The sequence below is a fragment of the Mercenaria mercenaria genome, chromosome 14 (genome assembly GCF_021730395.1).
Source record: "Mercenaria mercenaria strain notata chromosome 14, MADL_Memer_1, whole genome shotgun sequence".
NCBI classification, from domain to species: domain Eukaryota; kingdom Metazoa; phylum Mollusca; class Bivalvia; order Venerida; family Veneridae; genus Mercenaria; species Mercenaria mercenaria.
Genome location: NC_069374.1, coordinates 63,600,641 through 63,622,146, shown reverse-complemented (window position 1 = coordinate 63,622,146; position 21,506 = coordinate 63,600,641). Strand labels below are relative to the sequence as shown.

The 21,506-nt window shown below is 33.7% G+C and overlaps 3 protein-coding genes across 7 annotated transcripts in view; 2 read left to right on the top strand and 1 right to left on the bottom strand.

The window, feature by feature from the left end:
* LOC123527054 (uncharacterized) overlaps positions 1 to 21,506 on the top strand; it is a 491,978-nt gene that overhangs the window by 244,712 nt on the left and 225,760 nt on the right. The window lies entirely within an intron of this gene.
* Positions 692 to 8,243, top strand: LOC123527932 (uncharacterized). The gene is made up of 5 exons (XM_053523704.1): positions 692 to 846; positions 4,140 to 4,315; positions 4,715 to 4,921; positions 5,267 to 5,383; positions 6,441 to 8,243. The coding sequence occupies exons 1-5, from the start codon at positions 811 to 813 to the stop codon at positions 6,574 to 6,576; spliced, it is 672 nt and encodes a 223-aa protein (XP_053379679.1). The 5' UTR covers positions 692 to 810; the 3' UTR covers positions 6,577 to 8,243.
* The window catches only part of LOC123527931 (high affinity cGMP-specific 3',5'-cyclic phosphodiesterase 9A-like), a 129,446-nt gene continuing 119,919 nt past the window's right edge, over positions 11,980 to 21,506 (bottom strand). For all 5 annotated transcript variants that reach the window (XM_045307670.2, XM_045307669.2, XM_045307668.2 and 2 more), the window contains one exon: positions 11,980 to 20,490. In XM_045307670.2, the coding sequence (XP_045163605.2) occupies positions 20,341 to 20,490 (150 nt within the window). In that variant the 3' untranslated portion in view covers positions 11,980 to 20,340. The remainder of the gene's footprint in view (positions 20,491 to 21,506) is intronic.

Sequence of the window (21,506 nt, the reverse complement as noted above, 5' to 3'; positions counted from 1 at the left end):
AACGGAGAGAGGACAGATCTGGCGGACTCTGGTGGACCCTTGTACAAAGTGAAACTGAGAGAGGACAGATCTGGCGGACCTTTGTACAAAGTGAAACTGAGAGAGGACCTTTCACATATGCTACAGGCTACAGGTCAAGAATTGCGACCATCCACTCAATTGGTCATAAGAAGAAGTCGTTCAAAGATTTTGTATTCTTTGTATTTTAGGTCTGATGCCCAAGCGAACGAGCATAACCAAATTTAAAAGGGCCATGCATGGATGCTTTTAATCAAGTTTGGTAAAGACCTTCTTGTAGTTTATGATGGGTGACATGCTTTCTCCAAGACATCGCTCTTGTAAAATATGTAGTTGACACTACTCATTATCGCTCCTTTATGAATATGCCTGTATTAAACTTTTTCTGGAAATATTTTTTTTGAATTGAACTATACTTAAAACTGTTTGTGATTCAAATCCGAATAAAAAAAAATAATTGATATTGTTTGTCAGTAAACATCCATAACAGCATGTATCACGTTTTAACTACGTGACTATTTAAAGGTTTAAGGGGTTATTTGGTTAGATTATCATCTTGCGGTAGGTTGATTAATGGATCCCTTGAAACATTGTCGAAATAAATTTACCTTAGTTTAATGAAACAGGATCTAAATAAACCAATCTAATTTTGCCAACATTTTATAAGCATTGTCATCCTACGTCAAACAAAATGCTGCTGTCTTATATAAACAAGCTCAGGGTTGGAAGCAAATGTTCATTATTTTTAAAGATATAATAAAACACTGCATAAATAAATAGAACTGGGCAACAATGACGTTTCGCGAACAAATGACATGCAAAACACAGGTATGTTATTACTTTATTATGAATTATAGTTATTATACATACTGATATCTGTTTCTTAAATAGTTGCATACTTTAATTGAAAACAAAACCTATAGAATTTTCTTCAGTTTACTGTTGAATCGGGTGTATTGTAGTGTAAATTCATTCAGTCCTAAACATGACCGTTTACTCGCAACAGTAAGGTCATTTTGGGATGTGCTTCGGTCATTAACCAGCGATTTGACGGAGCAAATAAATAAGGTTATATTTAAATGCGACCTAGAATAAATTGTTGAACGGTAAACTGAGACATCGTATTTACAATTCATGATTTCGTCTTTTAAAAGTTTTTTTTTTTTCAAATTTTTCAGTGAATAAAAGAAACAGATTTTGTAAACAAAAACATCAGAATGAAATAAACAGCGAGAAGTGGTAGCTGTATAGCTTTTGGGTAATTAGAAAACGTTAAAACTCAAGATATTTACAGTTATTTGTATATAGTTTAGGTGACGATCAAAGTGAGCAAATACTAACTAGTATTAAAAAATGTATTAAAATGTATTTTGCCGATTTGAAAATAAAATTGAATGAAATTTACATCTAATCTTGTCATCCGAATATTTGTTTATCTAATGAAAATCTCAATTCTTACTGGCCTCAATATAATTTGCCTAATTACACATAAGTACATATTTAATACGAAATGTATTTTATGCAATTAAAGTTAACCTTCTGTTGACGGACCCGCTTATAGTTATTTATTGAAAATATAATAAACACTTCATATTTAGAAAAATATGAGTCGAACTGGGTATTATTTTATTTTGAAGTAACTGTTCTGAAATATCAATGTCACTCCCGCTTAGCTCAATAGGGAGAGCGCAGATGCGGGGTCGTGAGTTCGATCCCCGAGCGGACTGTGCGTTCTCCGTGACGATTTGATAAAAGACATTGTGTCTGAAATCATTCGCTCTCCACCTCTGATTCATGTGGGGAAGTTGGCAGTTACTTGAAGAGAACAGGTTTGTACTGGCACAGACTCCAGGAACACTGGTCAGGTTAACTGCCCGCCATTACATAACTGAAATACTGTTGAAAAACGGCGTTAAAACTCAAAACAAACAAACAAGCAAACACTAAGTTTGTACTTTCTTTAGTTAAGGAAATGGCTAACTGAGTGAATATAGTATTTATATATAAATGAGTTACGTGTTGTTTGAGACCAAGCAAAAGTGTTACATTTCTTTATATGTATAGGATACATAAATTTTACAACATAATACCTTATTGTAAAAAATAATTCTGGTAACTTTTAAAGGATACTTTCGAAAAGATCTTGATATTAGTATATGTTAAAAAACAAATAGATTTAAACTACCGTTTTATTTCATTTTAATGTATAGTTTGTTGCTTATTTAAAGATAAACGGATATCCGTTATTTATACGACAGAAGTCTACGCACATCACCACTACCTGCTTATTTTGTGGAAATATATGAGCCGTGCCACGGGAAAACCAACATAGTGGGTATGCGACCAGCATGGATCCAGACCAGCCTGCGCATCCGCGCAGTCTGGTCAGGATCCATGCTGTTCGCTAATAGTTTCTCCAATTCCAATAGGCTTTAAAAGCGAACAGCATGGAGCCTGACCAGACTGCGCGGATGCGCAGGCTGGTCTGGATCCATGCTGGTCGCATACCCACTATGTTGGTTTTCTCGTGGCACGGCTCAATTATGATATTTTTAAAAGATGTAAATATTATGTTTTAGACGTTAGTTCATAGTATCTATGTTAACATAAAATTAACGTGTTTTATGTGTAAACAGTATTGTGAGTTAGTTTTAACATACAAAATATAGTGCACACCTAATGCATGTTTAGCCAGCCACTGTATAAATGTGTACAGAACATACAGTTGCAATGTAGTTCATATATTTATTTGAAAAATGAACTATTTTACTGGATATCGTAAATTAATGTTCATATAATGTTCGATAAATGACAGGACTACGCATTTATTGAAAACCTGTAGTCTTTGTAGACATCTCTGACAAAATGATGCAATACTTTAATTACCAGATATATCTCAGAATGCTGCATTGATGCGTGAAAGATGTACTTATAGATGACACTGATGCTTTAATTACCAGATATATCTCAGAATGCTGCATTGATGCGTGAAAGATGTACTTATAGATGACACTGATGCTTTAATTACCAGATATATCTCAGAATGCTGCATTGATGCGTGAAAGATGTACTTATAGATGACACTGATGCTTTAATTACCAGATATATCTCAGAATGCTGCATTGATGCGTGAAAGATGTACTTATAGATGAAACTGATGCTTTAATTACCAGATATATCTCAGAATGCTGCATTGATGCTTGAAAGATGTACTTATAGATGAAACTGATGCTTTAATTACCAGATATATCTCAGAATGCTGCATTACCAGATATATCTCAGAATGTTGCACTGATGCGTGAAAGATGTACTTATAGATGACACTGATGCTTTAATTACCAGATATATCTCAGAATGCTGCACTGATGCATGAAAGATGTACTTATAGATGAAACTGATGCTTTAATTACCAGATATATCTCATAATGCTGCATTGATGCGTGAAAGATGTACTTATAGATGAAACTGATGCTTTAATTACCAGATATATCTCAGAATGCCGCGTTGATGCGTGAAAGATGTACTTATAGATGACACTGATGCTTTAATTACCAGATATATCTCAGAATGCTGCATTGATGCGTGAAAGATGTACTTATAGATGACACTGATGCTTTAATTACCAGATATATCTCAGAATGCTGCATTGATGCGTGACAGATGTACTTATAGATGACACTGATGCTTTAATTACCAGATATATCTCAGAATGCTGCATTGATGCGTGAAAGATGTACTTATAGATGAAACTGATGCTTTAATTACCAGATATATCTCAGAATGCCGCGTTGATGCGTGAAAGATGTACTTATAGATGAAACTGATGCTTTAATTACCAGATATATCTCAGAATGCCGCATTGATGCGTGACAGATGTACTTATAGATGACACTGATGCTTTAATTACCAGATATATCTCAGAATGCTGCATTGATGCGTGAAAGATGTACTTATAGATGACACTGATGCTTTAATTACCAGATATATCTCAGAATGCTGCATTGATGCGTGAAAGATGTACTTATAGATGAAACTGATGCTTTAATTACCAGATATATCTCAGAATGCTGCATTGATGCGTGAAAGATGTACTTATAGATGAAACTGATGCTTTATTACAGATTGCTGTTTTGTGTGTTCTTGTAAATCTCTGTTTGTATAAAGCTGGAGTGGCAGGCCAGTCCACATGTGCTCTATCTCTCGAGCCGGAACCAGCGAAAGTGATACTTAAGGAAGGCTTGACATACACAGATGATAGTGTGTTAACGTGTTCTGACGGCAAATGTGGCAAAATTCCGTAAGAATTTTCTAGATTATAAAAAAAACTTAGCCTAATGCATCTTGTCATAATACATACTTGAAATCTGTTATGTGAGATAACAGTAAACTGGGAGAGGATGAATAATTGTGCCTCTATGATATTACTTTTAAAAGCGGACATCATTTATAAGAAACTGTACAAAATTATAAATACCATCAGAATTTTTGGGTCTTATACCACTAAATCGAAACAAATTGATTACCACAATATCTTGACCTATCGGATATCTGGAATCTAATATTGTACTGGTTAAATTCATATTAGGCTAGGATGATACCCCATCAAAATGCACGAAACCAAATCCGAGGCGTGGCTGTTATTGCAATACTTAGTCAAATATTATTATTTCAATATTTTTCTTATGACTGTTTGCAGGCTTCGTAATATCCAAAACGCCTACCCAGACTCATTCTCTAGCCAGGAAGTTGCAGAGAATAATACGGGGTTACAGTTTAACGACTATATTGAAAAGGTTCCATCAGCATGTGCCTTGGAAAAGCAATCTGCAAAAAGCTCTTTAGCAACATATATCAGTCCTACATGTCGTCGTTTCTGGAGTGACCGTGATGGCTGTTGCCCCACGTGAGTATCCCGTTTACGGTCAATTTTTGCATTTAATCAAATGTTCGGGTTTTTTTACGGACACCATTAACTTCATTAGATGTTTATTTCTGAAAGTTACCGGGTGATGACCAAATTATTTAACATCCTAGAAATTATCAGTGTTATGAAATTAAGTATCTTTGATTATTCCTTTTCAAAAGGCCCGGCTTTTTAAAGAAACATATATCACAAACAGTTGTTGTAATGTGTGTATGATAGTGTTTTCGTGGTTGTAATTTTATCAAATAATAGTTTGAGCTTTACACTGTACAGTGTGCTTCTTTTCCTTAACCATAAACTACATTACGTTGCAATGTTTTACAGATGGCGATATGTTACGTTTCACAAAGGTCCACTTAGAAACATTTCCGGAAGAAAGTGCTACATTCTTCAAATCCCATTTTTGAGACTGTACCAGTACATATCTGTTGGGATTTGCGGGTATGTGTCAATTACTTCTAATTATATTTTTAAAGTGTAGTTCAGTTGTAAAACACTGACATAAAGTATTGCTTTGTTCGGAATAGAAATGGTGTTAAACGTGTTACCAAATAGGGCCCATCATTTTACTCCATTTTTTTCTGCCCATTTCCACAATGTAATCTTATTTCTGGAAAATACGAGTTCAGTGTAGTTGTGTTACTTTTTTCTGACTGCTCATTTTCATTTTCTCGTAAACGTCTTCTATATTTGTCAGTGCGCTAAATATACTGCCGTAGCCCTCCCGCTTAGCTCGGGACCGAGAGTGAGATCTACGCGGGGTCGTGAGCTCGATCCCCGGGCGAGGCGTATGTTCTCCTTGAGTATTTGATAAAAGACATTGTGTCTTAAATATTTCGCCCTTCAACTGTGATTCACGTGGGGAGGTTGGCAGCTGCTGAAGGAGGACGGGCTTGTACAGAATCCAGGAACACTGGTTAAGTTAACTGCTCACCATCCGTTACATAACTGAAATACTGTTGAAAAGCGACGTTGAAGTTCCATAAGGTTTTAATCTTTATTTTAAAACAAGACGAAACAGCTGTCCAAATATAAGTTGTGCATAAAATTTTACATGTTTAGAAAAGCGGTACTTTTAAAACTGCACAAAAACTTTTACAGTTAGAACCATAGAGGGAGGTAATCAAAAACAATTGTTTCAATATCACTTTCTGCTTTGTTCATCAGTATTTAGACCTATGACAAGTAGTTTAGAAAACAGACTTAACAATAAATTAATATATTTAATGTTCATAACGGAAAATGTGGCATTGCATTATGAACCTTTTAACCAAAAACAAAAACAAGCTCTCGTAAAATCTTTCTTTCAGTTACGAAAAAGGTCCTCGGGCCATGCCCAGGTTTATTTCAAAATATAAATTTAGTCGAATAGGAAAACACTTACATAATATTTTAGCCACTCTCTCTTCACATTACATTAGAAAATATTTGTTAATATGTAATTCATTTTATCATTAGTGAACACTAAGCAGTATTCTCTTGTTCTATAATTTTACAGATGGATGCAGGAATGCAGTGGAAGATGCAAACAACAATACACAGTACAATCCATGTTAGCATGGTGTCCAGGATACAGCGGACTAAAGATGCATCATTTTAGAATTCCGACCTACTGCTCCTGTCAGAAAAGTTAATCAAGAGAAGAAATGAGACACAGTTCATTAACAGTTTCTTGTTTTCACGTTTATCTATATCTGTTTTGAATTTTCGCGCGTGTCACACATGCGGCGTGCATGTGTTTACATTTCATTATCTGTTATATGTATAGAATAAACTAACTAAAATGAATGAATTTAAAGTTACTGTTAAATGAAAGGTACTTTCGCACACTGAAATCAAGGTAGACCAAACATACATTATTACTTTTAGTCATATAATTACACTATACACTTACGCAAGGACTTTGATATCAGATTAGAACAGAATATTTTTACTAAAGCTTGTTCAAAAACAATCCGGTTGTGACAAAAATAAGGTAAAAACATGTGTAAATAAAGGCATTCTTTTTCTGGTGAAAATTTTGTATACAAACAATAAACATTTTTATATTTATGCATACGAGCGTATGTATCAATGTAAAGAACGTAATTGTCACAGTATAATGAGTATTAATGTTTGTATGTGATGTATATAACGAATACTGAAAAATGATGTAAAATGCGGAGAGTTTGCACCATCTTAGCAGAGAACAATATAAGTTAACAGGTGAATAAAACATGAACCCTGATAAGAATACTACTTTTCGTTTATAACTGCCAGTGAAACATCTTGTGGATAAAGATCCTTACTGTATTCTTCTATCCACGTAAACCTGAGGTGTTGGTTCCAAAACGAATGAAGTGGTCATAATTCATTTGTGCCTTGAATTATCAACATAATGTGTTACTTCTAAAATGGCTTGAGCGCACTTGTATTCTTTTGGCACATTTGTACCTTACATAATGTATCAAAACGTATATCGCCAGAAGGAACTATGTGCGCTTATATCTTTCTGGTTTTCACTTTAATGCACATATAACGTTCTGGCTAAGCACTTATTGCGACAAGGTTCTCATTGATAGCTTAAACTGATACGGTTTCAGAGATCAGGGCAAATGAAAGAGCTCTTAAAACGGTATTAAAAGTCTCAAAAAGTGATATTCAGTAAAAACATGGACCGTTTTGGCTAAGTACAACCCCTCGAAGTGAATTCCGAAACTACACTTTGTTTTAAAATTTGTCTTCTGCATTATCAACTCATTTCATAATTATTAGCAATAGCCAATTCAAAGAACAACATTCCAGGATTAATGTAATTTTGCTACTTTATTTTTCAACAAACTTTTAATCTAAAATTTAAGGATTTCCCTTTTTGGAAAGAACCAGTTTAATCCCCTTTAAGCATATATACAAAAACAATCAGATACAAGCCGCTATCATACGAACTTAAAAAATCTTGAATTTACGCGGTTTCTGACATGAAAACTCCGGATATACATGAAACATCACATTCGCAAGGAGTTTAAGTGACTTTCAATGTATGTTAATTTCGGCTCTCCCTTCTATCTGTCTTTCAACGTTGTTTTCATGATTACGTGGACCTGTCATGCAATATATAGGTTGTACCTAGGGAAGAATAACTCATAACTGAATGAACTGATTATCTCTACAAATGTTTATTTCAGTACAAAACAGACAGCACTTTGTTTACATACATGAATAACACATTGTATAAACGTACATTTTATATCAACATGTTCATTGCCGTACAAAATAGACAGAACCCTGTTTATATACATGAATAAAATATTGTATAAATGTGCATCATATCAACATGTTTATTTACGTACAAAACAGACACAACCCTGTTTACATACATGAATAACATATTGTATAAATGTGCATCATATCAACATGTTTATTTTAGTACAAAACAGAAAGAATCTTGTTTACATACATGAATAACATGTTGTATAAACGAACATTATAACACGAAAACTTCTATATAAATCAACATCGACAAAGGCTTGTAAAACTGAACAAGAAAATTTTAAACCGTGAATACAATTATGAAAAAATAATACAACTTTTATGTTATGAGGAATAAATATGTACATGTAATTAGTAATTTTATTTATCTTTAGTCAAGTATACTAGATACACCTCAAGAGTAGACATAACTCATATTAATATGAATAAATAAATAAAGTAAAATTAAATAAATAGAAATACTCCTTTCAAGAACTAATTTTTAGTGTATTTTGTACACTGGTAAGATTTCCTGAAATGCTATTTTTTAATATGAGCCGTGCCATGAGAAAACCAACATAGTGGCTCTGCGACCAGCATGGATCCAGACCAGCCTGCGCATCTGCGCAGTCTGGTCAGGATCCATGCTGTTCGCTTTCAAAGCCTATTGTAATTAGAGAAACCATTAGCGAACAGCATGGATCCTGACCAGACTGCGCGGATGTGCAGGCTGGTCTGGATCCATGCTGGTCGCAAAGACACTATGTTGGTTTTCCCATGGCGAGGCTCATATTTGTACAAGTATTAATGCTGCTGTATGTTTTAATATTTGTACATACAAATAATGATGTTGTTTTATGTGCTGTATAGTCTCAAATAATTCTTATAGAATGTATATTTGTTTATAATGTATATGGATGAGACTGGAATAAATAAAATATATATGTGTACAGAGTAGATGTACATGCAGCCTTCAGATCTAAGTAATCCTTGGATAATGAAAACACGTAATAACACATGTATGGCAATTATTCTGCCATTTGAAATTCCTGTTGTTGATTTTTTTGGATACAGTGAGAGTACATTTCACCAGATCTGTTTATTTTCTGTGTCTGTTTATATATTCAGTACTTGTATTTTTATAACAGATTATGTAAATATGACTAAAACTTCACAATTAAAATTAAACAAAATAAAACTAGTTTGCTCCCATTCATGTACAACCTTCTAGAAAGGTCGTGACTATATGATAAAGTAAAAATGCCATTTAGATCAAAATCAAATAAAACTTTATAAAAAGAATTCATCTTGAACAAAAACGTTCCCATTTCGACATATAAAAGTTTTTTAAGTATCCTTGTACTAAAATTTAAATTAAAAGTCCTCTCACTGTACTGATAGTAGGACTTCTGACTTAAATAAAAAAAAAAACAAGTCACTACAAATTCTATCAAAAGTGGCCAAGGAAAATATTTTAATCTGGACCAAATCTGTTGTACCTTTTTGGATTTAATAAATCTAAACAAAAAACAAAAAGGCCAAAGTTTTAACAAAAAATGCAGAGGCCCTAATTGCAAAATATCATGTCAATAAACATACAACCATAAAGCTACATGGTGAAAATAAATGTATCAGACATTAATAACAAAAATCTGTGTAAAAAAATTCTAGCATACAACTTAAACCTAAAAAGATAAATACATCTGTAAAATGATTTTCCTGATTAGTAATTCACCTGCAGTGTATACTCTAAATATGTTCATTTTAACCCTTACTCTGCTAAATTTCTATAATGAACTTGTCCATCTTTTAGTTTGGACAGCACTATTAACTGTTAAAAGGGGTGTTTACCAAAAAGATACTGACTGAATGGGAAACAGTGCAGATCATGATCAGACTGCATGGATGTGCAGGCTGATCATGATCTACACCAATCGCAAGGCAGAATAGATCGTGTTGAGCATGGCAAGGGCTAAAATGCAGAACTGCACATTTTTCCAGAGTGTCCAGTTCTTTTCTAGATAAATCTAATCTTATAAAGTTTCATGTAAATCCAACCTGTATTATAGGTTTATATTGTTACATCTATAGTTCACTTTTTCTAATATATAATATCACAATAACTGTTTTAATATCATGAAGTAGTTGATCTGTATCACCATTTTTTATACGTTTAATGGGGATTTTAGAACTACAGAAACGTTTTCATTTGGCTTAGCCTAACAAGAGGACCATGATGGTCCTGAATCGCTCACCTGTCCCAACATGACCCAGTTTTCTAGAGAGGTACAAGCGTTTTTTCATTATTTGACCTATGACCTAGTTTTTGAGGCACGTGACCCAGTTTTAACTTGACCTAGATATCATCAAGATGAACATTCTGACCAATTTTCATAGAAGATCTGAAAATGGCCTAGAGAGTCAAGTTTTTTTTCTATTATTTGACCTATGACCTAGTTTTTGAGCACAGTGACCCAGTTTGAACTGACCTAGATATCATCAAGATGAACATTCAGACCAACTTTCATACAGATCCATGAAAAATATGGCCTCTAGAGAGGTCACAAGGTTTTTCTATTATTTGACCTACTGACCTAGTTTTTGAGGCACGTGACCCAGTTTCAAACTTGACCTAGATATCATCAAGATGAACATTCTGACCAATTTTCATGAAGATCCATTGAAAAATATGGCCTCTAGAGAGGTCACAAGGTTTTTCTATTTTTAGACCTACTGACCTAGTTTTTGACCCAGTGACCCAGTTTCGAAACTTGATCTAGATATCATCAAGATGAACATTCAGACCAATTTTCATACAGATCCCATGAAAAATATGGCCTCTAGAGAGGTCACAAGGTTTTTTCTATTATTTGACCTACTGACCTAGTTTTTGAAGCACAGTGACCCAGTTTCAACTTGACCTAGATATCATCAAGGTGAACATTCTGACCAATTTTCATGAAGATCATTGAAAATATGGCCTCTAGAGAGGTCACAAGGTTTTTCTATTTTTAGACCTACTGACCTAGTTTTTACCACAGTGACCCAGTTTCGAACTTGGCCTAGATATCATCAAGATGAACATTCAGACCAACTTCATACAGTTCCATGAAAATATGGCTCAGAGAGGTCACAAGGTTTTTTTATTATTTGACCTACTGACCTAGTTTTGACGGCACGTGACCAGTTTCAACTTGACCTAGATATCATCAAGGTGAACATTCTGACTAACTTTCATGAAGATCCATTGAAAAGTATGGCCTCTAGAGAGGTCACAAGGTTTTTCTATTTTTAGACCTAATGACCTAGTTTTTGACCGCAGCTGACCCAGTTTCGAACTTGACCTAGATATCATCAAGATAACATTCACACAACTTTCATACAGATCCCATGAAAAATAGGCCTCTAGAGAGGTCACAAGGTTTTTCTATTATTTGACCTACTGACCTAGTTTTTGATGGCACGTGACCCAGTTTCGAACTTGACCTAGATATCATCAAGATGAACATTCTGACCAATTTTCATGAAGATCTTCTGAAAAATGTGGCCTCTAGAGAGGTCACAAGGTTTTTCTATTTTAAGACCTACTGACCTAGTTTTTGACCGCACATGACCCAGTTTCAAACTTGACCTAGATATCATCCAGATGAACATTCTGACCAACTTTCATAAAGATCCCATGAAAAATGTGACCTCTAGAGAGGTCACAAGCAAAAGTTTACGCACGGACGCACGGACGCACGGACGGACGACGGACGCTGCGCGATCACAAAAGCTCACACTGTCACTTTGTGACATGTGAGCTAAAAAAACCCAGACTTATTTCTGCTTGAAGAATGCTTACCTCTGGGAAATAAAACCTTTCAAATAAGACATAAAATACCTGAATTATTCAATTTTGATATTGTTGGAAAATATTTTATTAAAATTCTGTTTCAAATGCAAACACAGCAGAAGTAATTTTATATATAGGTGACATTATGCTGTAGATGCTCTTAGTGTCTAACATTAAACTATTAAAGTAGTTCTGCATGTCTGAAGCAAACATTTCTATACAATAAAGAATTTTATCAAACAGTTTTTTTTTCAAAGCATATCATAGTATCTAAAGAAAATGGAGCCAATAAAAAAGATGTTGTGTGCTTGATATTTTCTGAGACTAATTTGAAAATATTTGTCCTCTGGTCAATTTTTACATTGGACTTTTATGGGAAAATCGCACTTTTGATGATATTTTCATGTATAGAAAAAGTCCTACAATACAGATTTTAATGACCTGTCAAAGTTGTGGATTTACCTATTTGTAATCATATGATAGCATATTAACATCAGTGTGGTCGGTGTGCTTAATTTTTCAAATTTGACCTACAGCAATTCCAGCTCTTACACCGCAGCTAATTTTAGGCTTTTATTTTCAAATATTTACATCTAACTCTACCTATTGTCAAAACATACATTAAGAAAGACAGCAGCACTGACTGTTGAACAGGTAATACATGGGAGATAATAGATTCCCCTGGAAATGTTGACGCTACCAATAACAACTACCAGGCATTAATCTATGTATTCTTGATAAATAACATTATGCCCTCATTTTAGGTTAATCAAAAATGCAAAACTACCTTAATGAAATGAGGCATCATTTACAACCTTTTTGCTATAAAATATTCCACTTAAAACAGCAGTACAAATATAAGTAAAGAAAAGAGTATGTATATCTGCCTATTTACACTAAAAGTAACAATATAGCTGTGGGCTCGTTATGAATGAAGATGTCAATGAAATATCAAAATATAGGAATGATTTTGTTCTGTCATTTATGAACATGAATATAAAATTATCTAAAAAGGTAAAAAGGTAATTTGGCAATTTTATTACAATTTCCAATCTTTCTCCTGCATGCAGAAATTATTATAAATGATGAATCTAATTCTATGGCTATCAGGAATTGTTTATGATGCTATCTGTGAGTAGTGAAAATATTTATGAGTGATCAAAATACAAAAACTTTATGCGAATGTTTATACAGTAGATGGTTGATCAAAACAAATATGTCTCCCCATGCATTTAATTTTAATCAAAGGGGCATGACTGAGTGAGGGGCATGACTGAGTGGAATACAATCAAACTAAAACCCGTAAAATATGCACAACTAGGCTTGGTAATGATCAATTGAATGAAGCACCCATAACAGTGTAGAGGAAGTAGTGATGAAAAAAATTGTTAGGATAGGAAGCTTAATTCTAATAACAGCAGTGAAATTTTATAAAAATCAGATAAGCTATAGAGGAGTAGAGTCGACAAGATTTTGCAACTCCCCGACAGACAGACAAACAGCAGGATAAGACAAAAACTATATATTCCCCATCAGTCAAGGGAAACAACACATGTTTATGAAATACCAACTGTACAACTGCACAATAATTAAAATATTCATAAAATATCAAAAAGATTTTGTTCTAAATAGTTTCAAAATGATTTTGTATGTAAATCAATATCAAATAGTCCACATAATGTATGCAGTGCTGAAAATCATATTTTTTTCCAATCTCCTACACAACAGTCTGCAAAAATGAATAGTAACTTATACACATTGCACTGTATTAAATTTATGGAACAATCTTTGGAAATATAAAGTAACAATAATTCAAGACAAAAACTGCAAACAATTAATCCATGTAGTTTAATCTCGAAATAATTTTTCTATCATTGCAATGTATAACCCTTCAAAAAATTGCACAACAAAAAGAATATAGATCTACCTGAAAAAAGTTTTAGCTAAGTTTTTTCTGCCCAGCAGTGTCTGCACAGGTAAAAACATTAAAATGCATGTAAAAATGTTGTGGCACAAGAATTCTCTCTAATCATTATTGTCTTATGCCTTTTGGCACTAATTACCATCAATTACTGGTATAGGATATTACCTCAAGACAGTAATTCAAATAACTATATTTGGCTAATTCAAAAGCAGATTCTAACATTTAACATTGTACTAATAAAACAACGAATATACTCTAGGTAAAACACCAGACATGTTGTTCTTTATGTAGTTTAACCCTTACCTTGCTAAATTTCTATAATGGACTGGTCCATCTTTCAATTTGGAAAGTACCATTAACTGTTAAAAGGGGTGCTTACCAAAAAGATACTGACTGAATGACGAACAGTGTAGACCATGATTTGACTGCACGGATGTGCAGGCTGATCTTGGTCTGCACTGGTCACAAAGGCAGAATCACTAGCCGCCAGCAGGCTAAGGGTTAACCAAGCTACAGGCTTTCCACTTCTACAGGTCTGTTTCAAAATTTTACTATATTGGTAAAAAATTGTCTCATAATCTTTTGCATTCCCCTATGTTGTCTAAATTATGATTATGAACAGCATACATGTATACTACCTTTGCAAAAGAAACATAGAATACCTGAATACATTGTATACATTTTGTCTATTAAAAATGTCAAGTCACTTGTACAATTTAACTTTATAAAACAAAAAACAACAAACAGTTTGCATGCAATTAAAAAAACAACAACTTTATTTTGAAATATTAACATTCACCACCTTTACTTCATGAATATCTCACTTACAAATTGCCCTTCTGATAAATATACTTCTGATATATTTGTAACACTCGATTTGTAACAAAGCAAATGCCACACTATTAAATTACATGTATGAGATATAAATACAAATAGGCCTCAAAGCCAAGATGAACTCTTCGTGACTATCTAAATGGCTGCTGGAAAGCAGTGATGTAACCATGGGCAGCAATACCTTTACAGTGATAGATCTTATAGGATGTAAATGGTCAGTGTGAATGGAGGCAGATGGAGACAGATTAAATTAGGACTTCTTTATTGCTGATAATTCATAAGCAGTGCTCATGAATGGAACCATTTTGTGTAGCATTTGAACAAGTTCCTTATGTAATTAGGAATAAAAAGAAGATTCTATGATTGCCAGAAGTATACACTTATAACTTTGGTAGCGGCGACATGATTTATCTGTCTTTTATTTTATATCAGAAATGAAAACATTTAAAACTGACCACAACTTTATTTGATTTATTGATTCTAAATAATATGCTCCAAAACATAAAAAATAAATAGCGAGTAACCAATGCATTCCAGTGTTGATCACTGATCAGAAAAATAAATTTTCATAAAGAATGGGAAACTGGGTATCTGAATGTTTGATAAAATTGAATTATTTTGACAGTTTAGTGTTTTTCTGTAGTAAATAAGTTAAAATATATTTTTACCAAATTATAGATGTAAACTACTTCGCGGAATATTTTCAGTGAAAGTTTTATCCTTGCTTAGAAGCAGAATGGTTTTAATTTCATATTCTGGGATTACACATAATCTTAATTACATTTTTCTTGATAAAACATGTTTTACTACATAATATGATATATTGTACAGATCAATATACTCAGTTTGTACAATAACTGTACCAATTACATGCAAGAAGAGTTATATTATGTTCCTTGCAATTCAATTTTTGATGTTTCTACAACAAGAGTTAAGAATAGATAAATAATGTAAAACATTGGCTATTTCAATATGAGCTACCTCTCAAGTTCATGTAATAAAAACCCTAAAGCAAAAACATGTGTCTTTTGCAAAGGTAATACATGATCTTCACCATGATTATATTTTAGCTGAAAGAGGAGTATGTGAATACCTATGAGAAATTTACCTGTGTAGTGAAATTTCTAAAAAGGATCTGTACATTAGAATATAGATAAGTTCAGTAAAGAATCTCAAATACAGGTCTCTGAATATAAGAATTACACACTTTAATGCTTGATCCATCACATCAGATATTTGCGATCAATTTTTTATATTATGAAAGTTAGACCTTATCCTTAACTGGCTAGTTCAATACTGTTCAAAATAACTGAAGTTTGGCATTCTTAGCTAAACCTTTTTAGCTGCTGAAAATTATCTTAAACTATCACATTATTAATTGTAAACAACAGAAAATATACCCAAAGCAACATGCTTACTAAGTTTTAGAATCATAGGTCAAACAATTCTGAAGTTATTGAGTGGAAACAAAATTGCAAACAGATGTATGGAGAATGAGCATCATAATATAAATTAATGATAATACATTAACCTTTAGCATGCTAGATAAATTGTCGTCTGCTGGAAATGTCGTCTGCTAAAATTGTAAAGTTCATTCAATTTGCTCCAAAATTGGAAAAAATATTGTCAGAGAGGCAAACAGCTTGGAACCTGATCAGACGCCGATTTAATCGGCGTGTGATCTGGTTCCAAGCTGTTTGCAAAGGCTGTTAAATTCGCCTGCAGCAGGCTAAGGGTTAATGTGATCACTTCCCATAAAGCGACCATGACCTTTAACTTAATGATGATAAAATCAAAAGAGTCCATGGTGACTGCTCATTTTGTTCAAATGTATTAAGAGGTTGTTGACTTCCCATGATAACTGTGTGACTCAACTTTGCGAGTTGTTGATCAAGTCATTCTTGAAATATTGAGTGGAAACTGTATTTCGAGGGCTCAGAGCGAAACTAGTCTATCTGCTTCTATTTCTATATACACTTAGACTAGTTTCGCTCTGAGCCCTCGATTTGTACTTATAGTCACTGTGGCCTTAATCATGACCAGTCCTATAAATCAATAGAGGTTATAAGCTGCACATATGCATTATACCTGTCAAGTTAAAGGTTTCTAGGTCATCATTTTTAAGATATTGAGCAGAAAAGGCTTTCGTACTTTGAGTCGCTGTGACCTTGACCTCTGACCTAACAACTTCAAACTCAATTTCCCACAATATAAGTAGAAAAAGAATCATTGTACATATTTCGGTCAAAATCTTGAAAATTAATAGAAATTAAACTGTCAGTGTAAGAAAGGCATTAAATAACAATATTGTACAGGTACTGTGTATACAGTATAATGTCATAAAACAATCTAACATAGCCTTTCACTCTGATTAAATCAGATCTTTTTTCTTGTATATGTATCACTATAATCAGAACAAAAATATTATCTAAAAGTAGCTCTTTCTGAAATAGAAAAGGAAAGAGAAATCCAAATACTAATGTCATTATCATATTACATTCTATCCAGAAAAATGTGTGCATACCAAATATAAGTGATCCAGCAAAAAGTCAAAGTTAATAATAAATGTGCTGCACCATGAGAAAACCAACATAGTGCATTTGCAACCAGCATAGATCCAGACCAGTCTGCGCTTCTGCGCAGTCTGGTCAGGATCCATGCTGTTCGCTAACGGTTTCTCTTAATGCAATAGACTTTGAAAGCGAACAGCATGGATCCTGACCAGACTGCGTGGATGCGCAGGCTGGTCTGGATCCATGCTGGTCACAAATGCACTATGTTGGTTTTCTCATGGCGCGTCTCAAATGTCTGCATAAAACTCTATCCTTATCATAAAACTCAACTCTAAATAAACTTGTTGATCTATTAAAATCTTGTCTGGGCAGAATGGACAAGGAGACATTAAGAGCCTTATTCAACCTACAAAGTTATTTCAACTAAGCTGAAACTGTATGAATATTTCTAGAAAAAAAAGTAGAGAAAAGCAGGCCCTTTAAAAGGCCTGTTTACACATAACAAACATCTAACCAGTATGAAGTCTATATGACTGTGTTTTTGTGTGATATATATATATTTTCTGAATATTAATACAAGAAGGTTATGATTGCCCAAAGACACTAATTAACATTGCTCTTTATAGCAATCCGTTCAAGTGACCAAGTGACTTAATTTCTGACACAAGATGACTCAGTTTTGAACTTGACCTAAATATTGTAGAGTCAAACATTCTGAAAAAGTTTTACAAGGATAAGATAGAAAATATGGCCTCTACAAAGTTAAAAGTATTCTTCTACACTTGATCTAATGATCTAGAGGACCAAATTTTGAACTTGACATAGATGTCATACAGACAACCATTTTGTAGACTGCACCTTAAGTGTGGTCTCTTCAGTTAACAAGGTTTTACTATGATCTGACCTAGTGCCCTCATTTTTAACCCGAAATGACCCAGTTTTTCATGTTTACAGAGTAGAAATGTCATCTTGGAGTATCAACAAGATTTTTCTATTATCTGACATAGTGATATATTTTTACATCACATGACTCAGTTTTGAACTCATCCAAGATTTTATTATGACAAATTTTCAGACCAAATTTAATTAGGACTGACCTAAAATTGTGTTAGAGTGTTATCAGTAAAGCTGTGGACGACAGAGAACAGATGCAAGACTTACAGGTCACACTGAACCGTTTTTAGTTCATCAAATAATAGAAGCATAAACATCAGAATCTAGTTCCTTAAATTTATCCTCTTGCTAAAGCTGTACACTGACTATTTGGAAGTCATTTCTACCCAACATATATGGAAGTCATTTCTACCCAATATTGATATCACTGAAGTTTGCAGCAAGAATCCACTTTCATCTGTTTGATGTATATATTACAAACAGTTACCTGCTGGGCACTTTATCCAGTGGACAGTTCATCTAGTGGAAACTTCAACAGATGTACAGTTTATTCAATAGACAGTCTATCTAGGGAGTAGGGGATGAACACTTTATAGGGTGGACAGTCTATCAGGGGAGACTTGGATGGACACTTTCTACCATGGACAGTTTATCTAGGGAGACTTGGATGGACACTTTCTACCATGGACAGTTTATCTAGTGAGACTTTATAGGGTTCACCATATCCAGCAGACAGTTTATCCAGTGTATAAAGCTTTTAACAAATCAGTACAGAATGGTATCCAGTATACAGATCAGGTTTAAAAATCAATTTGTTTCTTGGCAGCTTCATTGGAAGACAGGGATTTGATCATGAAATTCTACATTATGAGAGACTAAAGCAGTATAAGTTGAGGTGTAAAACTCCTCATGTGGCAGTGAAAGAGCAATGATATTTTTCTCATGCTTGATTTCTTCATCAGAAAAAAACTCTTATGTTCACAAATATGCAGCAGGTGATTTCGAAAACTGATATTTTATGCCATTCATCTTCTCAAACTTAAAGAAGAAAGTATTTTACTATAATTGGATAGAAAGTACAAGGTACTGCTGTTTGTCATACAACTCAACAGAAAAGGAACTCTAAGAAAAAAATCTTATCATCAAAAAAATTACACAGTTTAAAACTAAATTCTTATCGAATTTAACCTAACCATTTCAATATCATGATTGTTCCTAAACACTGATTTGCCAATTCACAATTTAAATGACTGGAAAAAATAAAGAAATTATAGAATATAAAAGCTGCAACTTGAGTATCTTATGAATTTCAAATGTACAAAACCCTTAGACAATAATACATTGTTAGACTGAGCCATTCAGTGTGACAAAGCAATAAATCTTTTGAATCTGTTACTTGTTTCAGACTTAAAAATCTACTTTACATTAAGACAATACTGGCCCCTAAAATACTTAACTGATCTTGTTACTTATTGTTTCTATCTCATCTGAGCTCATTCTCTGTGCTTATAAGAACCAATTCTACACTACCCAAATGATTTTGTAAACTGACATGAGAGTGTTGTAAAAATGCGAAATGCCATTTTGAACTCACATAAGCAAAACTTTTCCTGGTGCAATATGACTGTGTACAACCACTGTTTTACATCTTAGAAACAAAAATTTATTAGTGCTTGAGTGGAAGTTATTCTAATCCAGCTCTGAACTTTAACAAAATATCATTTAAGCACTGCTGTGCGAAAACTAACCTATGGGCTTTGCGACTAGTATGGGTCCAGATTAGCCGGCACATACACAGTGTGTCGTAAACAAGTGAAAATCTGATAAACAAACAGTATAGATGTGGGGATAAATGAGCAGTATGAATGTCTGCTGACCTAGATCCATGCAGGTCGCAAAGCCCTTACATTTTCTGTCGCACAGCAGTGCTCACTGGTAAATAATTGTCTAAGCCTTGTATGTTGTTTCTGATATAAAGCATCAGTTTATTACATTTTACACAACTGTTGTCTCTGCAACCTTCAGGGAGGTATCTCTGGGTATAATATGAGAATATAAAACAAATTTAAATACAAATCTCTATCTTCTTGTCTATGATTGGCTGTCAACGAAATTTAGATTGATGCAACGTCTTTGATGATTGGATGAAAATCCTACTAGAGGCCTAAGGTCATACTTTGATGTCTCCATTCATTTTATTGGTCAGTCCATTTTGTTTTGATTTTTCATTGGCTGAATTTTTCTCCTTTTCCTCCTCTAATGCTTTTTGCATCTGAGTATAATAGTCAAGTGCATTTCTCACCGGCTCAATGATATCCTTCTGTAAACAAACAAGAAAAAGAATACATTTTAAACTTTACAGTAAATTCTATTCTGGTTAGCAAAGACACACAATACCAAGCCATCCAGGAATATGAATAGCAGTAAGTGACTTAAAGGAGAGTCATTCCAGTTTATTTAATCAAATATATCAGTAGTGTATAAAGGGCAACCATTCGGATATGAAAATTTAAATGTAATTTAACTTGAAATGCTACAACCTACGCTAGAAACAACTTCATAGTGCAAACACTTCTATACAACAGCAGATATCTTCTTTCACATTTAGTTTATTTATATAAAATATGCAAAATTTAAGTAACATTGCCTTCATTGCAATTAAAACACTTTAGTATTCCCCTGACTTGTGTTCACTCTTAGAGAGCAAAACCATCAGGCAACAACAAATAGAGAAGTTGTACATCTGATTGATTTCTCAGCAAATTCAGGTAGCAAGTAAACAAAATAAATATCTGAAAACTGGTGTGAAGCAAGGAAATATATTTTCCTTATTTCAATGGCTCCCAGTTACCTAGTGAAAATATTAAAATAAGAAGTACAAATCTTTTACATTATCAACTGTTCTTCACAGATTAAGAATACATCTGACCTGTAGGCACGCAAAAGAACCCAACAGTGTCCACAGAAGCATTAAGTTTTAAGGGCAATACCCTGAGAACAACAAAAAACACTTTAAGTGTCCCTAGAGATGTTCACTTTAAACAGCAAAAGCCTCAGAACAACAAAAACACTTTAAAGGGCAATACACTGAGAACAACAGTAAACAATTTAACATCCCCAGAGGTGTCCACTTTGAAGGGCAATACCCTGAGAACAACAATAAACACTGCAGCATCCCCAGAGGTGTTCACTTTAAAGGGCAATACCCTGAGAACAATAATAAACACTGTAGCATCCCCAGAGGTGTTCACTTTAAAGGGCAATACCTTGAGAACAACAATAAACACTGCAGCATCCCCAGAGGTGTTCACTTTAAAGGGCAATACCCTGAGAACA

Coding starts and splice junctions, on each gene's coding strand:
- LOC123527932 (XM_053523704.1), top strand. CDS start 811: ATGACGTTTCGCGAACAAATGACATGCAAAACACAG. Junction 847..4,139: donor AAATGACATGCAAAACACAG/GTATGTTATTAC, acceptor GCTTTATTACAG/ATTGCTGTTTTGTGTGTTCT. Junction 4,922..5,266: donor CGTGATGGCTGTTGCCCCAC/GTGAGTATCCCG, acceptor AATGTTTTACAG/ATGGCGATATGTTACGTTTC.